At 45.8% G+C, this 11763-nt stretch overlaps 1 protein-coding gene across 1 annotated transcript in view; it reads right to left on the bottom strand.

Annotated features, from left to right (window-relative positions):
• Nucleotides 1–207: 207 nt before the first annotated feature.
• The window catches only part of ENTHD1 (ENTH domain containing 1), a 281812-nt gene continuing 270256 nt past the window's right edge, over nt 208–11763 (bottom strand). The window contains exon 8 of the mRNA XM_075573741.1: nt 208–545. Coding sequence (XP_075429856.1) covers nt 274–545 — 272 coding nt within the window. The 3' untranslated portion in view covers nt 208–273. The remainder of the gene's footprint in view (nt 546–11763) is intronic.

The raw sequence follows: 11763 nt of genomic DNA, 5'->3' as shown, positions 1-11763 counted from the left end.
AGAGGGTGGGATTCATACATTTTGCTGTGGTGCTAAAATGACCCCTGTTCTGTAACTATTATTTAATTTAAAACAAGTGAGGTATTTTTAGTGGCGTCTTACTTACACCTGTATGAAACTGCAGCAATTTCAACATTGGTTCCTTGATATCACAATTAAATTCACAATTTCTGGGTTTAATATAAAAAAATATATAAATGACAGTAGTATAGACATGTTGGTTTTATTTTCTAATAACAATTTGACCAAAGAATACAATACAAATATTTCTGTTTATAGAAAAGGGTTGGCAGGGTGACTTTGGGGAGTGGGTGTCTGAGGTACTGTAGCAGTTATTCCTCTTTCTATTATACAGCTTGCTGGATTGCTGAGTGGGGCGGAAACTGTAGTTTGGGTAAATGAAGAAGCAGCTGGGTAAATGCTGGAATAGGAGGATATGTCAAACTGCGCAGCACCAGGGGGCCAGGCAGGAGGCTGGAAGAAAGCAGTTCTCGGGTTTGTTACCATAAAAAATGGCGCTCTCACTGTTGAAGGTGTCGGCATTACTAGAAAGAAATGCAAGCAAGATGTTATTATATGTCTCTTGTTGGCTAACTAATAAACAAAATGGCTTTGGAAGGGAGAGTCTTAACAACATCGTCACTGCAGAATGGGGTGGCATCTCCTTAAGTGATAATACCTGAGTGGAACATAGGGCCTCATGCAGTAAGCCCCGATAAAATCTTTTCGGCAAGGGTTGCGGATAGGATTTTTTTTGGCGATTTGCCCTCGCAGTATTCAGTAAGGGCCGAATCCATGCCGATCCCTGCCGAAGCACTGCGAAAGCAAAACTGCCGATGAGCCTGTGCCGATACAGCCTGGCTCCCGATAAGCCTTCCCATACGCCTTTGGTGCCGATAGATGTTTGCAGCAGAGAGAGACAAGCCGCTCTCTCAGCGCAAACATCGGCAAAATAAAAAGTATTTATAAACAACTTTTACTGATAGTGTACATGTGCAGGGGGTCTCCGCATTGGTTTCAGGTCCGGGGACCCCCTGCTTCCCGAGATACAGGCCCCTTTATGAGGTGCCGGTATCCCTCTGCATTTAAAGGTCCCGATCACGTGACCGCGGAATTTAAACAAAGCAGAGGGATACCGGCACCCCCTAAAGAGGCCTGTATCTCGGGAAGCAGGGGGTCCCCGGACCTAAAACCAAAGCGGTTCAGCTCCGGAGACCCTCTGCACATCTACACTATCAGTAAAACACACATATCAATAAAGACTCGTTCCTTACTTTTGCGGCTATGTGCTACGGTAACGAAGCAGCATGAATGTATTTTTAATAATAGTGTACTGTGAGCAGGGGGTCCCCTGAGCTGAACCGCGTTGCTTTGTGGAACAGGGACCTCCTGCTTCCCGAGTTACAGGCCCCGGTATTTGTCATCGGGTGGCAGTGTCGCCGCCATCTTTATAGCACCCCATTCGCGCCGTGTCCGTTATAAATATGGCGGCGACACTGGCACCGGTGCCCCAAACCGGGGCCTGTAACTCGGGAAGCAGGGGGTCTATGAGCCACAAATCAATGCGGTTCAGCTCAGGGGGCCCCCTGCTTCCGCACAATATTATTAAAAATACATAAATGCTGCTTCATTACCATAGCGTATAGCCGCTAAGGCAATGAAGGGGTTAAGGCAGAATAGTATGTTTATTGGGGACATTTGCCCCCAATAAACATAGCAATAAAATTCATACACCCACTGTGTATTTAAAATACATAAACAACAATAAATACATTAAATACATATAGTACTCACCACGCATTTCCGGCTGCCACGATGAAGGCCATCCTCCTCTTCATCCTGCCCATGTCCCCTCCGCTGCTGCAAAACAGACACAAAAATGAAAACATCCAATGTAATGTCCCCTAACCCCGTTAATCACCATAGCGGTTATTAACCGCTACAGTCATTAAGGGGTTAACCCACCCTCACCCACCACTCGGGACGCCTACATACCCTCCCACACTAACCCCCCACCCCGTGAGGCCTAACCACCCTCACCCACTACCCACAAGGGAGGCCTACCCACATACCGTTGGGGAACCCCCCCCACCCCCAGTACCAACAATAAAAACAATAGTGACCCACAATAAACTTCATTCTATTTATTAAATACATTACCCACCACCTGTGACCCCCCATAAATTCAAGATTTATCCTTTTACAAACAGGGTTCATAACACAGCCCCACGCGAGTCCCCGGTGGGCTGGCGGGGCACCTGACAGACCTACAGGGTACCAGCAGCCCTTTTCAAACAGGTTCTGGAGGCCTGCTGGTGGGTCTCACCAAGCGCCATGGCCCCCAGGTGGTCTCCTTGGGTCACCGTGGGCCGCAATTGGGTCCCCACGGTAGGCCCAAGGATGTCTGGGAGCCCCGGGTCAGACCCACAGGTGTCTGCGGGCCTCAGATGGTTCCCACGGGGGTCTGGGGAACTCACGAGTGCTCACTACGGGTCCGCGGTGCCCCCACGGATGTGGGACCACCGCTTCATCCCCGCACCTATGGGTCGGCGGTGCCCCACGGATGTGGGACCACCGCTTCATCCCCGCATGTGTCACCCGTGGAACCACCAGCCTGATACCCGTGAGATACCCGAGGAGACCCGCAGGTGGTCTCCAGAGGTCTCACGCAGAACCACGGAACAAACCCTGAATGTAAAAAAAATAAACCTGGCCTATACATTCAATACATAACCCCCCCCCCCCCCCCAACACCTACAGTACAATAATGTGCAAAATAACTATTATCCAGATAGGGATAATAGATTATTTGCCCATTATTAAAAACATTAACTAGCATATTCAAATAAATAAAGTACTACTGACCTCATCAATAAGAAGTCTCCGTCGCCAGCAACATCCTCGTCTTGCCCACAAAATACATAGCCAAAACAAAGCCAATACATTGCAATTACATTCAGATATCAATTAACCCCTTAAACACCTTATCGGATAATAACCGCAAAGGTAATTAAGGGGTTAAGACACACTGGCCCGATACCCACCCTTCACCCATGAATTTGTACAGTGGCTTCATCATGCAAAAAATATATATATATATATATATACACACACACACATGATGAACCAATATACAAATAAATGTAGAAGGGTTATCAAAAACATGCTGTACTCCAAATAACACTTCTCCATACAGACACACTACAATAAAATTAATTTCCTTTAATAATCCTAACTGAACTTACAATCACAATCATCAACTGCCAAACAAATACCTCAAATGCCAATCAACACATATCATTTACATTGTATATATGATGCATACAATCTATGCACCATATACATTCTGAAAATGAATGTTAACAATAACATGGATTACAAATAGAAGACCCGTGGATTGATTTGGATTTTTAGTTTAAGGTTTATTTTTTTATTGTAGTGTGTCTGTATGGAGAAGTGTTATTTGGAGTACAGCATGTTTTTGATAACCCTTCTACATTTATTTGTATATTGGTTCATCATGTGTGTGTATATATATATATATATATATATATATATATATATATATATATATATATATATATATATATATATCTGTATATATATATATATATATATATATATATATATATATATATATCTGTATATATATATATATATATATATATATATATATATATATATATATATTTTTTTTGCATGATGAAGCCACTGTACAAATTCATGGGTGAAGGGTGGGTATCGGGCCAGTGTGTCTTAACCCCTTAATTACCTTTGCGGTTATTTTCCGATAAGGTGTTTAAGGGGTTAATTGATATCTGAATGTAATTGCAATGTATTGGCTTTGTTTTGGCGATGTATTTTGTGGGCAAGACGAGGATGTTGCTGGCGACGGAGACTTCTTATTGATGAGGTCAGTAGTACTTTATTTATTTGAATATGCTAGTTAATGTTTTTAATAATGGGCAAATAATCTATTATCCCTATCTGGATAATAGTTATTTTGCACATTATTGTACTGTAGGTGTTGGGGGCGGGGGGTTATATATTGAATGTAAAGGACAGGTTTATTTTTTTTACATTCAGGGTTTGTTCCGTGGTTCTGCGTGAGACCTCTGGAGACCACCTGCGGGTCTCCTCGGGTATCTCACGGGTATCAGGCTGGTGGTTCCACGGGTGACACATGCGGGGATGAAGCAGTGGCCTCACATCTGTGGGGGCACCGCGGACCCGTAGTCTGCGGGGATGAAGCGGTGGTCCCACATCCGTGGGGGCACCGCCGACCCATAGGTGCGGGGATGAAGCGGTGGTGCCACATCCGTGGGGGCACCGCGGACCCGTAGTGAGCACTCGTGAGTTACCCAGACCCCCGTGGGAACCACCCGAGGCCCCGCAGACACCTGTGGGTCTGACCCTGGGCTCCCAGACATCCTTGGGCCTACCGTGGGGACCCAATTGCGGCCCATGGTGACCCAAGGAGACCACCTGGGGGCCATGGCGCTTGGCGGGACCCACCAGCAGGCCTCCAGAACCTGTTTGAAAAGGGCTGCTGGTACCCTGTAGGTCTGTCAGGTGCCCCGTCAGCCCATCAGGGACTCGCGTGGGGCTGTGTTATGAACCCTGTTTGTAAAAGGATAAATCTTGAATTTATGGGGGGGCACAGGGGGTGGGTAATGTATTTAATAAATAGAATGAAGTTTATTGTGGGTCACTGTATTATTTTTATTGTGGGTACTGGGGGTGTGGGGTGGGGGTTCCCCAACGGTATGTGGGTAGGCCTCCCTTGTGGGTAGTGGGTGAGGGTGGTTAAGCCTCACGGGGTGGGGGGTTAGTGTGGGAGGGTATGTAGGCGTCCCGAGTGGTGGGTGAGGGTGGGTTATCCCCTTAATGACTGTAGTGGTTATTAACCGCTATGGTGATTAAGGGGTTAGGGGACATTACATTGGATGTTTTCATTCTTGTGTCTGTTTTGCAGCAGCGGAGGGGGCATGGGCAGGATGAAGAGGATGGCCTTCATCGTGGCAGCCGGAGATGGGTGAGTGCTATATGTATTTAATGTATTTATTGCTGTTTATTATTTAAAATGGTCACATTCACTATTATCCATTTGTGGATAATAGTAATTGTGGCCATTACTATACTGTATGTGTTAGAGGGGGGGGGGTTATTTCTTTATAAGTATGTATGTGTTTAAACATTAATTTGGGGGGGGCACATAATTGGTACTGCAGGCCTGCGGGTAACACCCGAGGGCCCCTGCCGGCCTATAGTATCATTGATGTGCATATATGTGTATGTTAGGGGTTGTTGGGGTTATATATATATATATATATATATATATATATATATATATATATATATATATATATAAATATATATATATATTTATGTATTTATTTATATAGAGATATTTATTTATTTAGATTTATTTATTTATTTAGTGTGGGGCTGCTGTGTGTGATTATTTTTTATTGTGGGTAGTGGGGGTGGGTGAAGGGGGTATTAGCCCCAACGGTGGTTGTTTAGGGCTTGCGGGTGGGTAGCGGGAGGCCTTAACCCCTTCATGACCGTAGCGGTATTAACTGCTACGGTCGTGAAGGGGTTAAGTGCACCCGCAACCCCCCCGCAAGCCCTAAACAAACAAGAAGGGCCAAATACCCCCTTCACCCACCCCCACTACCCACAATAAAGCTGGCACGGTGGGTTAACCCCTTCATTGCCTTAGCGGTTAGCCGCTAAGGTAATGAAGTGGGCTGTACATGCCTTTCTCCTGCCTCGGATGCATGCCGGGGGGCTCCGGTGCGGGTATCAGCTCCGGAAAACCCCCGGCATCAATCACAGACAGGAAAAAGGCCTGATTTTTTCTAAGTGTCGCCCTTGCCGATGCTTCTCCTCCACCAACTTGCCAACTTTAGTTGGCGGGCTGGATTCCCGATAAACTCTCCAATCTGGAGTGCCGATCAGCAGCGAAAAGCTGATCGGGGCTAGCTGAATTCAGCCGGGTTCAAAAAGTGCCGATAAGTGGCTTATCGGCAGCCGGCTCCCGATAATTTTTTATCGGAAAGAAAAGTTGCCGATAATTCCCACTTATCGGCGCTTACTGAATCGGGAGGGCAAAAAATGCCGAAAAAAGCCTTATCGGCGGTTACTGCATAAGGCCCATAGAGCTGAAAGTGTGAGTTACTGTATGTGTAAAGCTGCTAATCTAAACGATGCTATACAATGCACAATAATACATGCACGCATAATATCTTCCCTAAAGAGCTTACACTCTGATTTCAGTTCTTCGCAAGAGGTAAATAAAGTCACCCTGTCAGGATTGCCTAGACCTCCTGCCTAGCCATAGCTTACTTGTCCACTGGGTGTGCTGCTGTCTTCTGTTGGCTCTGGGTTCCTCTGTCTGTCTTCTTGTTGCTCCTGTCTCTGTCCTTTATAGCTTGCTTCCTGTCTGTTGCTTTTGCCTTTGCTTGCTAGTCAGACTCCTACAGTATGCTCATGCCTGTCTTTGATCCTGACCTGTTTCCTGTACCTGTATTGTAGTCTGCTCACAGTAAAGGTCCTTGCTAGTAATCTGGCTTGTCCCTGGTTATTCCTGCTCCCCGGTCTCAGTCCCTGCTCCCTGTTCTTAGTCCCTGTCCTGCCCCGCCTGTCCTGTTCCAGTCTCCTCGTTGCCGACCTCTGCTTGTACCTAACTTCGCTGCCTGCCGCCTGCCTCGGACCCCTGCTTGTACCTGACTTCACTGCCTGCCGCCTGCCTCGGATCTCTGCTTGTGACCCCTACTACGCTCGTGCTGTTCCGGCCACCGAGATCCTACCCGCCACAGGAGTCTCCCGTGACAGAAAGCAAAGGCCACTTCTGGATCTCGCTGGAACAGATTCTTCTTCTGCCTGCACCCTTTCCTGCCTGCTGCAGCAGACCACATCCGCATGGTTGAAGATAAGTACTTTCGTTTCTTTTTTGGAAATCCAAGTGGGATTTTGAAAGGTTTTTTTTTGTTGCTGCTAAGTGTTCTGCAAGAATTATTGCGTTCATAACGAAAAAACATTTTTTCTGAGACTAGAACTGTTGCTACAGACTATTGCAGCTTTCTTTGAGATGTTTATTTTTGCAAAGGTTTCTGCAGGGTTTTTTGTGCCACTTTCTCCCTGAGAAGAATTCCCTTTAAAAAAAAAAAAAAAAAAAAAAAAAAAAACCCTCCCTGCAGTACCTGTTTTTGCCATTTTCAGACTTTCATTACCTGGACAAGAATTGTCTCTGCATTGTGGGTGGGCCACTGCAGATTTTCAGACTCACATTTCTATTTAGGACGGTTACCTTGATTTACTGCTGTTCACAGGGTCTTCATTTCAAAAGACAAAAGTGCTCCCATTATTTTGTTGCTGCATGCTTTGATTTTCTTGCATCTATAGTTTTTCATATGATTGGTTCTAAGGTTTCAGGTTTACCTGCAAGTTCCCCTAAAGTTTGTTTCTCTGCAACATATGATATCCCTACGCCTGATATCAAAGGTTTCAGATTTGACTGCAGGGTTCTCTGTCTGATATGCCTATGTCAAAAGTTTCAGATCTAACTACAAGTTTTCTCTGGATTAGTTTCCTGCTGTCTATGATATTTCTATGCCTGATATCAAAAGTTTCAGATTCAACTGCAGCTTTTCTTTGTCTATATGGTATCCCTACGCCTGATGCATAAGGATTTAGATGTAACTGCAGGTTTTCTCTGTCTGTATGATATCCCTACGCCTGATGCATAAAGATTTAGATGTAACTGCAGGTTTTCTTTGTCTATATGATATCCCTACGCCTGATGCATAAAGATTTAGATGTAACTGCAGGTTTTCTCTGTCTGTATGATATCCCTACGCCTTATGCCTAAAAGATTCAGATATAACTGCAGGTTTCTCTGTCTATGTTTTTTCCTTGCATTTATAATCTCTGTGACTGATGTTAAAGTCTCAAAGGGTCAGCTCTCCTATCTTGTGTCTCTCTGTGTCTAATATTCCTGTTGTTCATTCTAATGCTTCTATTTTAAAAACACATTTCCTCTTTACTGGTTTCTTGGGAAGTGTGGTTTAATTATGGCTCCCACTCAAACAGTCTTGAGCAGTAAATGTGAACACAGTACCACTGATTCTTCAGAACTTCTCAAAGCAAGGAAGAAGAAGAAGACGAAGAAGGGAGGCATTACTGTGGAAGTTGCAGAAGAAATTAAGACTGAAAATTTAACCTCAGAGTCTGCATTTGATGAAAGAGATATGCTGCAGCTTAAGGCAACCCACAGACGTATCCCAAGAATAGTGGAAGAAAAGAAAGATGCCCCTACTCAGATGCTTCAAGCCGCACAGAAAGCGATTGATTGTCTTTATGGACGTTTAGATAAGGAGCAAGAAGCCAAGAATGCACTACAAAGCTGTCTATCTTCAGCAATTGCTAAGTGTGTTCTCCAGGAGAAAGAAAGAGAGCAGTTGGAGAGGGACAGGGTAATCCTGTCAAGTAAGCTGGAGAAGGCCTATGCTGATAATGCGCAGTACCAGAATTTCATGGCTCAAGTTGGCGCAAAACTGGAAGCCTCTGAGGAGAAGAATTGCCACTTCAACACAGAACTACGTTCTTTGAGAGAGATCTTCGAAGGGTTAAATAGCAGTTTTGAAATGGTAACCCAGGAGTGCAAGAATCTCTATGTCCAAGTCAGTGAAGGAGATAAGAAGCTCCATGAATTAGGAGAGGAGAAGAAACAGTTGGCCCAGGAAAAGTTAGACGTGCAGACAGCACTGCAGAATGCAGAGAGAGTGCTGCAAGAAGAACGTGTCTCCCTAGAGCGGCGCACACAAGCAGAAAATATGCTGCAGAGTCAGCTGCGAGAACTGCGTACACATCTGCAGGACACCAAAGAGAAATGGGTAAATGCTGAAGAAAAGCAGCGAGTTCTGCAGGAAGAAAGTTTCCAGACTGCCTACAAAATAAGTATGATGCAAGATTATTTGAGTACCCAGTGTGTCCCCAAAGAACAGCACGAGGAGCTGAAGGCCACACTGAGCATAACCAGAGCCTCGCTGGAGGAAGAGCTAAAGCTAGCAGCTGAACACACATCTCAGCAGCTCACAGCGCTGCAGGCGCAGATCGCTGAGCTCAAGACACAGCTTGCCAAAAAGGAGGAGAGAGAGAAGGTTTCCGTCTGTCAAGTGGCTGGCCTGACACAGCGCTATGAGGTCAAAATGGCCGATGCCTGCAAATTATTGGACCACACAGCCCGTGATAAGGTCCAGCTGCAGCTGGAGCTGGACAATGCCCGGAAGGAGTACCGGCAGCTGCAGATCAGAAATGAAGAAGATGAAACATATTTAAGCTTTACTCTGAGTCAGCTGGGAGATATGGAGTCGCGACTCAACTCCAAAGAAGCCGAACTGACAACTGCATTGAGTGGGAAAAGAAGTGCAGAAGGACAGCTTCAAGAGCTGAAAAATCAAATAGCTGGTCTTAATGAGACTTTAGGTGATACCACAAAACGGCAGTCACAAAAGGAGACCATGGAGCGTGAATTCTATGTTCCCACTTACACATGTGAAAAGTCTGCACCCGTCATTGATGCCCACATTCCTGATGTCCATGCCTCTGCAATGGAGTTGAACGTATCCATTGGGAAGTTCCAGATTCCAAAACTAAAAGAGATATATTGGTCACAAAAAGAGACCACGGAAAGTGAATATGTCCCCTCTGCCGCATGTGAAGAGCCTGATGTATCTGTGTCCGATGCCCCTGCTATGACGTTAGACGGATCCCTGGTGAAGTTCCTTGCTATGCCTAATATTCTTGATGCTGATGCCAACGCTCTTGCGATAAGGATAAATGCACCTCTCACAGATTTCCCATCAGCACTTGACGTACACATTAAGTTGGCCTTCCATCAAGATTTCCCTGAAGAGCCTGGAAGGTTGTCCGGAGTTGTTGCTGATCCCTATGTTCCTGCAAAACTTGGAGTGTTGTCCGAAGGCCATCGTGAGTCGGCCTTCCATCAGGGACACCTTGCTAAACCAGGAGGGTTGTCAGGAGGATCTACTGGCTTCTCTGCCCCTGCTTTTGTGTTGAACGCACCCATTTGGAGGTTCCTTGCTGCACCAAATGTACCTGTGGAGTACCCTCTGCCCACTGACAAGCCACCAGAGGTGGGTCACCTTGAGTCGCCATTTCATCAAGGCCTCCGGGAAGAGCCTGGAGGATCGTCCGGAGAACGCTCTTGAGAGGGGGGAGTAATGTCAGGATTGCCTAGACCTCCTGCCTAGCCATAGCTTACTTGTCCACTGGGTGTGCTGCTGTCTTCTGTTGGCTCTGGGTTCCTCTGTCTGTCTTCTTGTTGCTCCTGTCTCTGTCCTTTATAGCTTGCTTCCTGTCTGTTGCTTTTGCCTTTGCTTGCTAGTCAGACTCCTACAGTATGCTCATGCCTGTCTTTGATCCTGACCTGTTTCCTGTACCTGTATTGTAGTCTGCTCACAGTAAAGGTCCTTGCTAGTAATCTGGCTTGTCCCTGGTTATTCCTGCTCCCCGGTCTCAGTCCCTGCTCCCTGTTCTTAGTCCCTGTCCTGCCCCGCCTGTCCTGTTCCAGTCTCCTCGTTGCCGACCTCTGCTTGTACCTAACTTCGCTGCCTGCCGCCTGCCTCGGACCCCTGCTTGTACCTGACTTCACTGCCTGCCGCCTGCCTCGGATCTCTGCTTGTGACCCCTACTACGCTCGTGCTGTTCCGGCCACCGAGATCCTACCCGCCACAGGAGTCTCCCGTGACACACCCACAGTTGGCATGGTCTCCGTTTCCTATTAACTCTGGAACTGGATGTGATCATTCCAGTTGTCAATTGTAATGATAGTTTAAACAACCTTTCACCAAATGGACAGTACAAGACCGTTTAAAACAGACACCATGATATGTGACGCTGATCTTAGCCAAACTTGAATTGAAGACATGACATATGAATGCATTTGTGTCCCTGCTTCAACCACCTACAGTAGGCCATCCACCCTGTTCTTGTGTGAAAAAGGGAAAATAAAAGGAAAAAAGAAGTAGTAGGATTTTTCACATTGATCTTCAGATATAGCAGTTGTTTAGAATGTCAGTCCACACAATTTGTAATACTTTTTTTTTCTATTATTTTTTTCTTTTACATTTTTTTTTTACATAAAATGGGACAAATACAGCAACAATTATTTTTCGTTCATCCTGTTTTAATGACTTTCTGTGGCCTGAACCACGGTCATCAGAATCCGGAATGGGACATTTGATCGCGACCCTTTCGCCGTAACCAAATGGGTGCCGCCATTGCTTCACCGCAGATGTACCCACCGCCACAGCTGGAATCCCCACTGCGGGCCGCATCTAAGGTAAGTTTTAGTACTGTTTAGGATAGGAAGTTAATTTGAGGGTTTTAGTGGTTAGGGTAGGGGTTAATTTAAGGGGTTTTAGTGGTTAGGGTAGGGGGTTAATTTAAGGGGTTTTTAGTGGTTAGGGTAGAGGGTTTTAGGGTAGGGGGTTAAGGCACTTACCCTTAGCAGTGAATTGGCTGGCGGCAGCTGGTTCCAGCGGCGGGGTGAATCGCGATGAAGCGGCGGCTATTTGGTTGTGGTGAAATGGACGCAACCAAATGTCTTAGACCATCAGGATCTGCATCCTTCCACCAAGCCAGTAACATATTAAATCTGCATGATACACTCATACCAAACACTGCCACCTACTGTACAGCACTTATTCCCTCACCTGCTCTCTTTAACTTTCC

Source organism: Ascaphus truei, chromosome 17, assembly GCF_040206685.1.
Source record: "Ascaphus truei isolate aAscTru1 chromosome 17, aAscTru1.hap1, whole genome shotgun sequence".
NCBI classification, from domain to species: domain Eukaryota; kingdom Metazoa; phylum Chordata; class Amphibia; order Anura; family Ascaphidae; genus Ascaphus; species Ascaphus truei.
This window is presented reverse-complemented; position numbering and strand designations above follow the sequence as displayed.